At 39.8% G+C, this 15,922-nt stretch overlaps 1 protein-coding gene across 1 annotated transcript in view; it reads left to right on the top strand.

Annotated features, from left to right (window-relative positions):
* The window catches only part of DOK6 (docking protein 6), a 381,693-nt gene that overhangs the window by 297,389 nt on the left and 68,382 nt on the right, over positions 1 to 15,922 (top strand). The window contains exon 7 of the mRNA XM_082698915.1: positions 10,100 to 10,217. Coding sequence (XP_082555041.1) covers positions 10,100 to 10,217 — 118 coding nt within the window. The remainder of the gene's footprint in view (positions 1 to 10,099; positions 10,218 to 15,922) is intronic.

Genomic DNA, 15,922 nt, shown 5'->3' with positions numbered 1-15,922 from the left:
TCTGCCTGGTGAGGTTAAAATCAGCGGAGGTGACAAGACCTCAGATGCCTTGAAATAATTTAATTTTCATGGATCTGTTACAGACACAATATGAAAAGAAGCTCTTTTTTAAATTTGGTTCTTGTGTTCATAAGCTTTACATGTGTTACAAGATGCCCATAGATAAGGAGCAACTGAGAAGACATGAATAAATTTTTTCAATGAATTCTCCTGATATAAATAAAAAAGAAATAAGTAAAGAAACGGAGCAGGATACTGTCATTAGTAACATTACAAGGAATTTAGAAGCCTATTTGCAGAAGGACAGCTTCCCATAATGAGAATTACAGTGTATCCTTCTAAAAACAGGGTTTGGAGTGCTCTTATTTCCAGTAGTTTTTGCCACCTGGTCACCAGAACAATTTTGTGTAGTTTAAAGACAAATAACACTAGTGTTATTAAAATATCAGCAAGATAGCAAGATTGCTTTAACGCCCCAAACACCACCAGCAGGGCTGGCCTCCTGCACTGCTGTCCAAAGCTATCAATCCTATTGTTGTCCTAAGCTCTGGTGGATAGGAAAAAAAGAATAACAGAGCCTCACGGAAAATTTCTTGCTTAGAAAATGAAGAGTGGTTTGCTTCTCCATTATTTGTGACTTTACATGCTTCTGTTACTAGAAATACAGGAATAAAAGCAAGTTAAGCTCACACACTTAACGAACTAAAAAACCTCACTGTTCCAAGAACAATAAACCTTTTGAAAAATAACAGTTTAAAAACAAATTCTGTTACTTCTTTTTATAAATATAAGAGGGAAAAAGTTTCTGAAGAGGTGCCATTGTCATACAGGACCCAAGAGAACGAGCCCAAGGGGTGGTTTTGACATCTTTGATGGAAATTTTGTGATGGTGTCACCTTACCAATGACAAAAGCATCTCAGGGAAAGGTAAAGGGAGAGAAGCAGAGGAGAAGAGAGAAAGAATGAGGACAGCGTCCTGGAAAACGAATTCAAATAGCTCTGAGAAATTAAGGAAATTTGCCCTCCTAGGGTTATGGTGTATCACAGAACTTACCCACATAAGCCCTGAAAAGATTTTTTTTTTGGGGGGGGTCTAAATAGTTGCGTGAATAGCAAAACACTATTTTGACAGTTTACCAATTCCAAGATGCACATGTTTTTCACATTTTAACATCTCTCAAGTCAAATATGAGTTACAGATTAATTGATAGCTCTATTTCATAGTGCTACATAAAACAGTGTTTTATCTTTCAACTGATGGCATCTTAGAGTGTTTTGAGATACCATATACTTGTCCAATACCATAACACTTGTTTTTTTTTATTTAGTTTTACTTTTTTCAGTGTTCCAAGATTCATTGTTTATGCACCGCACCCAGTGCTCCACACAATCCGTGCCCTCCTCAATACCCGCCACCAGGCTCACCCACCCCTACCATCTCCATCCCCTCCAAAACCCTCAGTTTGTTTCTCAGAGTCCACGGTCTCTCATGCTTCCTCTCCCCCTCCGATTTCCCCCAGTTCATCTTTCCTTTCCTTCTCCTAATGTCCTCTGTGTTATTCCTTATGCTCCACAAGTAAGTGAAACCATATGAAAATTGACTCTCTCTGCTTGACTTATTTCACTCAGCATAATCTCCCCCAGTCCCATCCATGTTGATACAAAAGTTGGGTATTCATCCTTTCTGATGGAGGCATAATACTCCATTGTATATGTGGACCACATCTTCTTTATCCATTCATCTGTTGAAAGGCATCTTGGCTCTTTCCACAGTTTGATGACTGTGGTCATTGCTGCTATAAACATTGGGGTACAGATGGCCCTTCTTTTCACTACATCTGTATCTTTGGGGTAAATACCCAGTAGTGCAATTGCAGGGTCATAGGGTAGCTCTATTTTTAATTTCTTAAGGAATCTCCACACTGCTTTCCAAAGTGGTTGCACCAACTTGCAGTCCCACCAAGAGTGTAAGAGGGTTTCCCTTTCTCCACATCCTCTCCAACATTTGTTGTTTTTTGTCTTGTTAACCTTTGCCATTCTAACTGGTGTAAGGTGGTTTTAATTTGAATTTCCCTGATGGCTAACGATAATGAACATTTTTTCATTTGTCTGCTAGCCATTTGTATGTCTTCTTTGGAGAAGTGTCTGTTCATGTTTTCTGTCCATTTTTTGACGTGATTATCTGTTTTTTGGATGTTGAGTTTGAGGTGTTCTTTATAGATCTTGTTTTAAGAAGTATTGTGAAGACACTCCAGTGTTATTCCCAGGGATAGCCGAATAATATCCTTCAATTCTTTTCAAGTACCTAGATCTTTTGAGATCAGGAATACCATGGGCTCATTTATAATTTGGTGAAGAAATGAGAAAGCCTTCCAGAATGGGCTCTCTCCCAGGTAGTTTGGCTCTCCTTCTAATGAAGGCATTCTTCATATCCACATTTTACAGGAATCTCTACCTACCAAAAAAAAAAAAAAAAAAGTAATAATAACTGGTTTTCCTACACTGAAAATGTAAAAAAAAAAAAAAAAAAAAAAAAGGAAGCAAAATACTCTGATGAGTAGTACACAGAAAAATTTTAACACATTTTACAATTTCTTTTCTAGGTATATTCAATGAACTTTAAGAAATTCTAGGAAAAGTTTAAATGTATGATTTGTGTCACATCTAATATATAGGATTATCTGCTTATGAATTCATTCTTCAAAGTTCTATTCATGATTCTGTTGCTCAATATTATCAATTATTAATCATAAGACAAGAGCCTTCATTACTACTGACAATGGCTAGTTCCCTGCTGGGAAATGCCATTTGCCTATTTGCGAGATTCTCTTTTACTGATTGATAGACACTGATTGTAATGAAGTGATACAAGCCCTATTAGAACAAATGATTATAGTTGATAACTAAAGTGGGCCTGTGATCCTAATTAACCCATTTACTTACTGTTGTCCCAGTGTCAGAACATTAAAGAAAATGCGGTCTCTAAACAAACAGACAGGAAGAAAAATACTCATTTCTGCGTAAAAGCACCAATGAGTTGGAAATGGGGAGAGGTCAATGTGTAATTTTTCTAGCAAGCGGTATTGTAACACACTATAATAGCACATATTTTATTTATATCATGTTCTTGTTTCTTAAAATTTGCTGTAGGTGCTCTAGGTGTCACTTCAGAAAATGCATTTTATATATATTTTTTACATTTAATCAACTTGATTAGAATTAATAATATATAAGGAAAATGACTGCCTGACATAAAAAAGTACAATTTTTCATGTTAAAAAGTATAAATTTGTTCTTTCATTTGTATTGCTGGAATCAAAGAATAATGAGTAAACTCTGTACAAATGATTTTCTCTCGTATCTTTTTAACTATGCCGGTCTTATTTATTCATGGCCATACAATCTGCTCATGGCAATTATGAGAATGATTCTCTTAAAGAGAAACAATAGATTTCAAAGGTCAATTAAGATAATTCAGCTTACAAACATACAATTATGGCATATACACATAAAACCCAAAGAATCAGACTGTCTTCTCTTTGGGACTGTGTTGTAAAATAGAAGAAAAAATGTAGACCAGTAGTGGGAAAACCAAAATCTACAAAAATTGATGTAAGAATTACATGGGGAGTTAATTAAGCTTACTTTCAAATTTGACTGTAGTTGTCAATTGGAGGGTGTATTCAACAAATACACATATATTAGTTGAAACAGGGCAGGATATTGGCTAACCAGGTTGACTCTGGGGAAAGAGCTGTGTGACCTTGTGTCAGGTGCTTACCTTTGCTGTGCTTTAGAGCCTGGGTGGCTCAGTGGGTTAAAGCCTCTGCCTTCATCTCAGGCCATGATCTCAGGGTCCTGGGATCGAGCCCTGCATCGGGCTCTCTGCTCAGCAGTGAGCCTGCTTCCCTCCCTCTCTCTCTCTCTCTGCCTGCCTCTACCTACTTGTGATCTCTGTCTGTCAAATAAATAAATAAAATCTTAAAAAAAAAAAAAAGAGGAAAGGGAGGAGCTATAATAGTATCTACTCCGAATGTTAGAATACCAGCTGGTCTTGAGTAAAAGCCCAGTTATTAGCTAAGTGATAAAATGGCTGGAAAGAAAAAAAAGTTAGCTTTATTTTGAAGTGGGTAAAATTTTATAACCACTGTAAAAAGTTCATGCCAGCTTTCATTATGTGCAGACATTGGAAATTAATTATATAAACTTTAATAAAGCCTCTAGATATTTGTACATTTTGAAACCAAGAGACAGTGAACATTTTATTGACAACAGGTGTGAAATTTAATCTTCCAATATGTATTCTCATGTTTCCTATATTCAGAGAGTAGCCTATAAATGCACCTACTTCCAACCAGATGGACAGATAAGTAAAGAATATACCTATTCTTAAAGGCATTACTGATGACAGATAAGAACGGTGTTCAAACTCTTGATGCCTATGTTTGTAATGATTTCTGATATGTTCTAAAGCTCAGCTTTTTTACACTCCATGAAAGTATTGTGGTCAATACATAGTTTAAAACAGATAATGATAATTTCCACTTTAGTTCAAGTTTAAAGAGAATAATCCTCTCCAAAGTTCAACACTAAATGACATCTAGCAACTTCCATTAAATGACTCTGTAAACGATGTAGTGTTTGTTAGTCTTGTACCAACTCACCAAGGTATCTTCTAATTCCTTTTCATTTATCTTGAATAAAATGGAAGATTAAGTGTGAGCTGTCCCCTATTGAAAATTAAGTCAAGTCTGTGAAAAACCAATTGCCCGCAAACCTTCAAACTTCAGAGGACTGTTTGAATAAATCCAAACAGTGCCGAGCTTGGCTGCCTAAAGGTCTCTGGGGTTTCTATTTCTATACAGTTTTCAAGTTTCATGAGCTCTTTTCCAAGAACAGATAAACTAAATGTTCTCCACCGGCACTGGGCTTGTTTTCACCACTTCCTTATGGGGCAGCAGCGTGACTTGTTTTGTTTTTGTGTTGTTTTTGTTTTTGTTTGTTTTACTTCTGACACACTTCCCACGTGGTACCTCCGCATGTCCCCTGACCACTTGGGTATTTGAGGGTTGCTTCTCCACAGCGGATTTCCCTACCCAGTCCCTCTTGTCTCGGACATACCAGCAAATGTACCGACTTACCCACTCACATCTCTAACTCTTCATCACACCGGAAAAGCTGAGAGCGGCCTCTCCTGACTTGTGTTAGGTGTGTGCCCGGACGCACGCACACCACAGCCTGCTACCATCATCGCTCACCGCCTCCCACCAGGGTCCTGCCTCTCCCACCTGCCCATACTGACCGTCCGTTCCTCATATTCATGTTTCTTGGGGTTTGTACTTCTATTACGCTCTTAGGCTTAGATCTAAGAAGCTGACTGTCTCCATCATGATTCTTTCGAAAGCGCGATGTGGGCCCATTTTCGTGTCTTGACCCCATGTACACACAGATGGCCCTCATGTCGGTGGCCTCTCCCAGGTAGTAGTAGCAACAGGAAGCCCGTAGTTTCTACCAAGCACTTCAGATGGGACAAACACTGTGCTCTTCCCTCTAAAAGCATCATCTTGTGAAATATTTATAACAACACTTGAGGTGGATTATATGAAGGCCAATTCAGAGATAATGAAAAATTGAGTCTTAAACAAACAAACAAACAAACAAACATAAGTGTGTTGCCTAAGACAAGGCAGCAATAGAGTTGGGGTTTGCTAAAAGATGTGCAGACAGCCAAGCTGGCATGTGTACGTGCGTGCACACGTGTGTGAGTGGCAACTCCAGGACTGGGAGCACCCACTGGACCCTCTCCTCTCAGCATAGGGGAGCGTTGTGCGCAGTTCTGCCTTGGTCTGCTTGAATTGATCCAGTTGGTGCAATTCTCCTCATATCTGCTCCCTGGAGAAGAGGGGTCCAGGGCTTGATTTTACAGTGAACTATGGTAAAGAGGAAGTGACACTGTAGGAACTAAAGGCAGTCTGCCCCCAAATGTGCCACTTTGGCTTATTGGTTATTTTGAATTAAAGTTACTTTTAAAATAGCATTGCACATACCCTCCTCTGTCCACCTGAAAGCAGGAAAAAGATCTCCCACGTGAAAAGCACCTTCCCTGTTCCAAGAGACAGGCAGACCTTCTTACGCTAGAGATGGGGAATTCAGAGCTGAGAAGCCTGTGTTAGTCCGCCGTGTTACTTTTCACTAATTGATTACCATTGCCCAAATTCTGTTTAGAGTTCCTTATTAATGGAAGCCCCCAAAGTTAAGTTTTCTTTGACCTGTCAGTTCCTCACAGATTTATTGTCTCTTTGTCTAAAAGTATAAGAACTTCCCACCTTGGGTTTCAATTTCATTCTTGGGCCTCCGTTGCACACATAATAAAACTTTGGGTTTTTTTTTCTCTGTGAAACTGTCTCAGGTAAATTTTAATTTTTAGTCCAGCTAGAAGACCTTGAAATGTAGGGGAAAGAATTCTTCTTTCTCATCAACATCATGGTCTTGATTGCCGCAGAGACATCACTCACTGCCTGCGTCACCATGAACAAATTACATTATCCCTCTGAGTCTCATTTTCCTTGTCTACAAAGTTCAAATGGCGTCATTATTGACAATTTATATGGATATCAGATAGAACAACCTATGAAACCAGTTTGCACATTGCCAGGCACAAAGCGAATGACTCAGAAATGCTAACTTTTTCCTCTCCCAGTTGTTGAGATCTGTGTCTTTAGTGCAGATATGACTTTAAATTTTCAATAAAAAGGAGAGATACAGAGCAAAAGCAAAAGCAAAATGAATTGGTTAGCAGGTTTTTTGTTAATACACAGATGAATTTATGTAGGCGAACACAAATTAGCATTAGTGATTCTCACAGAAGGAAGCAGAGTCTCAAAACAATGAAGGAAAGTTGGAAAAGGCAATAAGGTAACCTGGATAATTATTTTGGTAAAAGCAGGAAAAGGTGTTGGTGGGCAGTACCTTGACAAAAATTACACCAGATTTCAGGACCTCCCTGCTTTTTCTTGGCAGGGTAGGTGCTTTCACAGTACAGAGCTGTATTTTTGCTATTGTAGCCTGGTGGAGTGGAAACTCATTTTTCCCAAGAGAGATCAACATCACAGTCCGAAGGGCAGTGCACTCAGAAACCAAGAGGAATGTTTTGTTGGAAATTTACCTTCAGCAAATCCCTGAATTTGGGAGGTTCTGATTTCCCAACTGTTAAATGAGAACCGCGGGACTTTCTAAGCAGGGTTCAAACCTCGAACCGCATGGCCCACACACACAGTGAACTTGGGCTTCCTCCAACCATGGAGGGCTCCCAAGTAGACTTACACAGTAACTCAAGACAGGCGGAGGGAAAGAAGGGTCTGCCGTAGAGGTTGAAGGCAAAACCAAAAGAGACATGATGTTCTGTCTACTTGCGTGATTCATCAAAGGAATCATCAGTCGGCCCAGATTTAAGAGGCAGGAGCCCAGACACCCTGTGTTTCAATGCAGGTATCCTGAATCCTCCACAAAAGTAACGCATATTTTGTGCTCCCGATGACTCGACTCCATTGGAAGACATGGAGCCGAAGGGCCTGATGGTCATGAGCAGACTCGATGCCTGGTTCTGAACAATGACTGAGGAATGGATTCTCCGATGTGCAGAGGAAGACTTAAACATCTGAGATATGGTGGACAAGACTTGTACCTTGAACAGAGATCGGGAGAGTATGAACATTCTCGTTTTCAAATACAGACTTCTCACTATTCTGAATTAAATATTGACATAGAATAAAAAGGTACTGAAGAAACGAGGGAAGAAATCGAAGGTTAACCTTCTCTTACCTGAAAACCCTGAAGACCAAGAAATAGAGACACGAGGCAAAGGAACAATAAAGGGCAATTTAGATGAAATTGTTATGGAAGAAATTTTCACCTTATTTATTTCCAGAAAAAAAAAATAGGTGTACTGTGTTTCCATGATGCTTAAGACTGACTGTTTGGGAAGAAATGTGTGTCCCAGAATGAAAAAAAAAAACCAGAAGGCAAAGTAATTTGGGGAAGAAGAATTACCCACTGATGACACTGTATGTTAATAAATAAATTTGCAATGTAGTAGGAAAAAATAAAGGGTAGACAGAAATGAGATAAATAGGAGGTTCGTTTTATGGATAAATTTGTGTTTGTTAATGGACATTGCTCACAGTAATGAAAAGATGTTGTGTGTTGAATTCAGTTACTACCTCAAATGAAAAACTGGCTTTCAAAGTGAAAGGCCCTTTGTCCCGGTGATAATTTTGTAAACTGAGCCTTGCTTCTATCCTGTCCAGTCATGGAAATCTGGTGTGTCTGTGGTTACTTCATCAACACATAGTCCCGCCCACAGAGATTGCCCCAACTATTAGGTCTGGGGTAAAACCAGAAGTGTGTATGGTTAACAAGCACCTCAAATATTCTGGAAAGCGCTGCCCTATTGTAACCCAGAAATTTGACTTCTCCCCCAGACCCCCTACATACAAACCATGGGATGGACGTTGGTATGGTTAATACATCTATTTTCCCAATAAGAAGGAAAACTTCGAAATACACCAAATTTTGAAAAATATAAAAGTTGGTTACAATATTTTCTCCTTGCAGCCATCTTTTTTAAAAAATACCTCCAATAGGACCAGACTGTTAAATTCACTGAGTAGGGCACATTTTTGGCAAGACATAGCCGATCTGGAGATGCCTCACTGCTAAAAATGTGAAATCAAGTAAATATGTTCACACCCTTTGGCTTCATCTTCCATTAAAATGTAAAAAATTCTTAGCTTTATATGCCTGTGACAGTTTATCGGGATTTTCTGACAGCATCTTGGAGGAAGGCTGTCCACACTGGACGCAGAGGATGGCAAGTCTCAAAGGCCGGGCATGCCGTGGGAAAGGGCAGACCACGGGGAGCGTCCCGGTGTCTAAGGTTAGGCTTGACAGACACGATCTTTCCCTCTCCCACTTCTGCCGAGTGTCAGGTATTAAATAAGGAGGGAATTTTATTGATTAGAGGAGTGCCCGTCGCCCGTCAGAGTGAGCATTTGCTCAGACTGCATCAGAGAAAGTGGACTTAGACCACAGAAAATTTATTTCTGGTTGTTTTTTTAAAACCTGGTGTGAATCGATAAAAATACATTTCTCTCTTGAAAATGCCTTGTAAAGTACTGTTCTCTTTGAACTAATCATAAGCTTGAGCACCTGAGTGACATTGTGTTGATCTCTGGGGCTAATGTTGAAATTTCTGTTTCCAGTAAGAACATATGTCACACTCTCACCACAGAGCTTCTCAGGAAAAGACATGTTTTAATATGTAAAAGTTCCTATGGCAGGAGCACAGGAAAAGATCCATTTGAGAAAAGATCTAGGTAAGGGAGGGAGGTGGTGTCCGGAAAAATTGTAGGACACTGAAATGGGGAAAAAGGATTAGTGGTGCCTGTGTTGGAGGCCCCTGGGGAGTATTTCTGGAAGGGCTTGCACCTCCAATCGGAGTTATTTTATAATTCAGTAAACTGCAGAAAGCTGATAGTAAAGCAAATGATTCTTGTACATAGAAATGCAAATGTATTTGTCTGGTGGGTACAACTGGTTATTGTTCTGGCTAATTACCAGCATTCCTGACTGGCTGTATGCCCTTTGAATTCTCCTTGGAATCAATTGTACCATCTTTTTTGTTCCTTCTAAATTAATGAATGAAATTAAATCCTCTACAAGTGTTCATGTTTCAAGTCCTAATTTCACTTAAAAAAAAAAAAAAGTTAAGCAGCAAATTAGGCAGGTATCTTTAACAGATTCTGTCATATATCATTTAACCCTCAACTTCTTTTTATTTTTTTTAAAGATTTTATTTATTTACTTGAGAGAGAGAGAGCAGGAGAGGAAGGGAAAGCAGAAGGAGAGGGAGAAGCAGACTCCCCGCTGAGCAGAGAGCTTGTCCCAGGGCTGGATCCCAGGACCCAGGGATCGTGACCTGAGCTGAAGGCAGACATTTAACCGACAGAGACACGCAGGCGCCCCAACCCTCAGCTTCTAAGAGAGCAGATTTCAGTGTAGTATTTTACATAAAGCCTGACACATCTCCTTTTTCTTTTAGCTTCAGACAAGCTTGACTGAGCCAATGACGTTATCGAAATCGATATCTCTTCCTCGTAGTGCGTACTGGCATCACATCACTCGTCAGAACAGTGTTGGAGAAATCTACAGCTTGCAAGGCAAGTAGCTTGAAAATAGTAAAGCGGCGCCTCCATTAGCCTCCTACAGGTGGGCCAGGAGTCATGCAAATTGCTTGGCTTGCCTTTCCTCCATTTTCATTCATCAGCTGTCACCGGCCACAGTGGGAGCTCTGAGGTTTACAGTGGCTTTTCTAAAGCTATCATTTCATAGACTCAAGGTAGAAATGTTTCCAAAAGTCACCAAGGGCTGAGGACCCTATTTGGCAGAGAAACTTGACTAGAACTTTATATGAAACCTATTACCAGAAGCTACAAGAAGCTGGTACTGGGGTCTGTTTCATGCCGTTTTATAAAGGATTTCTGTCTTAGCATCCTTTTTTCTTAATAGGATCGGATATCAGTTCAGGAGGCCAATTTCAGACTCTGTGATAAAATGCTACATAAACCTATTCACAGAAGTCTTAAGGTTTAGCCAAAATCTTGGCATAGGAATAATGCTGGAGGGCACGAGGCAGGAGACAAGTGTGAAAACTTGGCTTCTGTATTTTTCCTAACGATAAATGGTTTAATCAACTAAAACGGGAATGGTTTACCAGATGAATCAAATTAATAGATAGCAAGTATTTCATCAAGAGCAGCACAAACCCCAGCTTTGGCATTTTTTCCCTCTTATCCTTCCCTATTGTCTTAAAATGAATAATCTTATCCTTCAGATAAAATATTCAGCAGCAAGCAATTGACTAACAGCCGACCAAGACCCAAGGAAGTGGGGCCTTGGAAAAATAAGGCTAACAAAACACATTCATCCAACAAAAATTTTCTGAGCACAATAGATTTGAGTGTAATGGGCCCCGCTACGTATCTGGTGAAGGATTGACTGGTAGGACCTTCAGCACAGTAGGCACTCAGAATGCCTTCCAGTCATGCTTTAACTCTTGCTCATATTAACACAAAGTGTTTCAACAAAAACAACAAAATGTTTTGATGACAAGGAGACCGCAATGGTATATTTTTAAAGCAGTATTTGCCAGGATTTCAAACCTAGACTAATGGAATTTGGTCCGTGGGAATTAATGATTAAAGACACATTCTGCAGGGAAGAACAGTCAGAACCGTTTTAGTCATTTGTAGATGACAATTACATTTTATATTTTAAATGAACCCTCTTATGGGTAGTTACGACCTTTTTGTGTTGTTGCTTTGCATGAGAAAATCCTTCCTAGGCTAGGGAGTATAGGATTTGAGAGGACTCCTGACAGTTTTGTGGATCAGATAGAAGAGACACATACCTCTCGCTTTTGCTTCCTTCTACAAATGACGGCAACCACCTTCTAGAATGGCCCAAGTCATCATTTTAGGGTTAGAAATAATGTAAGGTTATTTTTATTCAAACATAAACCTATATATGAAATGATTGTTAAAAAACCAAATTCAACTGATTAAATTTTACCTATCATATTGGCTTAATTCAACGATGGTGAGTGAACAGCATGCCCTCCAGCAGATAGGAGATCTTAGGCGCTATGTATAATGAAAGACTTTTATCGGCAGAGGGGGCAGTGATAAGGAAGTTATACTGGCCAAGAATGGATTGGGTGTAGCAAGGTCACTTCCGTTTAGGGGCTACCAAGAGTCTGTCGGACAGATGACCTCACTAGTACTGACCGGGTAGTTCCCACTGACTGGTCTAAAGTTCTTTCTCTTGGAGAGCTGAAATTGTAAGGAAGTTACGTGTTAAGTTTCTGGTGGGCATTAAGGGGCTTAGCCTAAGTGACTCCGTATTGAGTCAAAAATAACCTTACATTAAAAGCATTGTCTTGTTTTTAACAATATTGATGTTTAATCAAGTAAAAATAAAACCATGGAGCATTTTCATGAGGAAATACAAATGAGCAAATTTCTAAGCAAGTGACAGTCAGATATTAATATAAATAAGTTCAAAAGGTTAGAATCAATGTTGTGATAACTTTGGTTCTGACAAGACTTTGGTCTGTAATTCCAGCAAATGAAAGATTGTTGTTTTCATGGTAACATGTGGAAACCTATTCTCTGAACAGAGAGCTGACATTTAGACTGATGTACAACATCAGAAATAATTTTGTACACATCCAGCATAAAATGTCAGAACTTGTTTAAATTTCTCAAAACATTGATGAAGACTTGAAGGGGGACAGTGCTGACTTACAATACCATAAAATCAGTAACTGTTTGGACACTCTAGGATCTATCTCACTGATATTAATTTCCAGCAAAGGTAAGGATTTACATGCTCTTTCCGTTATGATGAGCAGTTTGCATGTAAGGTCTCAATACACATTCTTCCTGGGTTGTTTATTGTTTTTTTTGTGTGTGTGTAACAAAGAAATTTGCAGCAACTAAATATGTTTTGTGTATGTGCGTAACAAAGAAATATGCAGTGACTACAAGTCCAATAAATATAGAATGTATTTGATGTAAATTGTATTTTACTCTACTATGGCTTTATTTTTATACTGTATGCTTCTCAGAGCAATACTTTTTGCCATTTCATCTACCCCTCATTTTATGTTTATATCACAGAGAGAGAGAGAGATAAACATCTAGATGGATAGCTAGATCATCGGTAAGTCGATTATATATGGATAGATTATATATGGATTATTATAGATAGATAGATGTAAACTTGTTAGTGATGCTTTGGCAAATCTGATACATTTTACTCTCCTTTCGTTCTCTTGAGGCTATCAAAGTAAATAGAGGACAAGAGTCTTTTGTCCGTAGTTGGTTTTGGGGTTTGGGGGGAGGGGGGTTGGTTATTGGTGTGTAATTGACACAGGCTTTGCCTCCATGGAATCAGGACAGGATAAAACTACCAAAACAGGAAATAAGAACGGAAAAGGTGAAACTTAGCACCTTTTCTTCATATATATCTACACTTTTTTTCCCCAAGAAACTACATTCGATGCCTCCCGTCTTGAGTTACTTTATAATGCAAGAAATTGCAGAAAGCGAAAGAAGTACATAGTCTGATTTTCCAGAGTCAAAGGAGAAATCAGGCGATGCTGGGTGTTACATCGTCAAGTAAAGTGTAGGTAGCACTGAGGAATAAAAATGTATCTTCAGAATTTTTCATCATATTTTCTACATTCTAGCTGTGAAGGTGAGATCAATATGAATTAAATTCAGCGGGCTTTCATTCAGAAGATAAAGGGGGAAAAGCTTTCTCTATCTAAAGCTTCATAGATTGGGATTCATTAAGAAGCAGCACATGTACTAGAACTGAGAAAATATTCATGGTGTGAAAACAAATCTATTCCACATTATGACGTACCTCTACCTTCGATTGCCTGTCGCCCTCAAAACTGTACTTGCTCAGTTTTATTGGATTCATTTTTGTCCTCCATTCTCTAACTATAGGAGCAAGATACTCTCTAAGAGACCAACGTATCCATACTGACATCTAAATAAAATAAAATAAATAAAATAAAATAAAATTGACATCCTGCATTACTTTAATGTTTGGAAAAGAAGTGCAATGTAATCTGCTAAATCTCTCCATGCTACTCCAGAATGATGCTCTGAAAGTGTAAGTTTTTCTGGTTTCTGTCTTGTACTCCAGCTCTCTGGAGTCAAAAGACTAAAGAAAAGAATAATTCGCCTTAACAAGGGCAAGTTAGCTAAGGACTATGCAGCTACTATGGAAAATCCCCAGTGTAAGGGGCTTCTAAGAGATTGAAGCAAGACACCTCTTCTTACAGAAGGTGTGAGTAAAGACTTCCTGTTCCTAGTTTTTGTCAGATAATAAGGATGATTAGTTTGTATTAGAAAGTAACGTTGCTTCTATTTCTCTGTTTAACACGTTTATGAAAAATGTTTGCATCACAACACGCTGTAGAGATGCCATGTCTAGACATGAAGAAACCATTCAGTTCAAGAGAAGGAAACATGATTTTGAACTCTTGACTCAAAGATAAGTGCCACTTCTTTAATATTGATAGAATTGTGATTTTGGTTCTAAGGCCTTCAGCAGATGTGTTGAGAATACAAGGAACATTCAGAACAACAACAACAACAAAACAGGTGAGAGGGTGTTGGTTAGAGTTTTCCTTCCTTTGGAAGGTCATCACCTTGACTTGTAATCACCGTTCTCATAACTGTATGACAGATTGTGTGGCAGAGTCTTTAAATCGGAATTTGAGAAGATGGCAAAGCACTTACTGAAAATGACAACTCAATCTAGTAAAAACCACCGATGGTCCCAGGCTCACAGCAGGCACTCACCGAGTCTTTGTTAAATGAATGCAAAAATGAATTTAAAAATGCATTAGAAAGGATGGACTAGCTCTTCTCTTCCCTGAGGAAAATTCTCACCTGTCCTGCGGAAGGAGTCCTCATGTCCGGTCCCACACACAGCCCGTCCAGGGCCCCGCTTTCCCCTTGCACACGCTTCAGCTTGTCTGCTTCTTGCTCAGGGACTGCCTTGACTCCGCAGACCCTTGCTCCTGCTGGTCTGCATTCGGCAAATACGGGAGGTGCCATGAGAGGCTTGGCCCCATCCCCATAACCCATAACCCAAGAGCTGGGTTTCTGTCTCTGTCTACGGTCTGCTTTCCCTCCAGAGAAGATCATCCACCAGTTCCACTGACGTGAAGGGGGGATGAGAAGGTGGGCAGAAAAGGGGCTTTGAGACCACGTGCTGTCCTTACATTTGCCCTGATACATTGCATCACGTGTTTTTACGCAAAATTATATGGGATATACTGCGACTGGGTTTTGAGCTTGAACAACCTCACTGTTTGAATCAAGGAGGATGGGGGGGTGGGGGGCCGCTTGTAAAAGTGGTAGCTTTTGGTGAGCACTGATTAATATGCACACGCCAGCTCCGAATCGCCTGCCCCCTCTGCCCTCTCTACCTCTGTAATGAAGCTGCGACCGCGGGTGTCAGCACAGCGCGCGCCTGATTCCACGGGAGGCATTTTCACTTGCCGAGAGGGCATCAGCGGCTCCAATTTCTCTGAAGGACAGGATGCAAACAGGCAATTAGAATTAGAGATAACCTTCAGAAAACAGTAAATAGAATTCTGACATAGATTAGGGAGGTAAATCAGAGGATTTACTCACTCTTCGCTCAACTATGACCCTCTGTCCTTTCCTGCCCGTTCGGTTTCAAGTTCACGCTGTGTGTAAATCGCTTCCATCGAGCCCTTCTGTTTAAATTTTCATCATATGATGTTTTCCGAATTGCAAAGCTAATAAAATCCTTGTATAAGAAGTGAAAGAAAAAGGAAAAGAGAAAATTGCACCGATAAAAGGAAAAAGGAGCCTGTGTTGGTTCAGTGTTTGACGGTGGGCTGGAGGCGAGTCAGTCAGCACCAGCGGTAGTGGACAGAGGCCTCGCATGTCCTCCGTGAGCCCCAGCCCACTGGTGGCCCTGTGGTCACAACCCCCAACAAGTGGGCCATTTGCCAGAGTCAACGCTTCTAGTAAACCTTCTTTATGAGCAGTTACTGCATTTCCTTCCTTTAGAAGGGTAAGGAGAGGGCAGCAGATGCCTTCCTGAATATCTGTTTTTGAAGGTAAATGAATTGATTGCTCCCCAAAATAGACATCATAGAAATGCTCCGAATGTCCTCACTGTGAAATGTTCATTACATCCACAGTCCTCCCTAACCACTCCCTTTGCCATGCTCCCCGATGTTTTTGTCTGACTTTAATACCACCACGTATTTGTTCATAAACCCTCTTCTTCCTTTCCTTGTGAGGTA

This window comes from Mustela nivalis (genome assembly GCF_964662115.1).
Source record: "Mustela nivalis genome assembly, chromosome: 14".
Lineage (NCBI taxonomy): Eukaryota > Metazoa > Chordata > Mammalia > Carnivora > Mustelidae > Mustela > Mustela nivalis.
The sequence above is the reverse complement of the archived record's forward strand: the minus strand, read 5'-3'. Positions and strand labels throughout refer to the sequence as shown.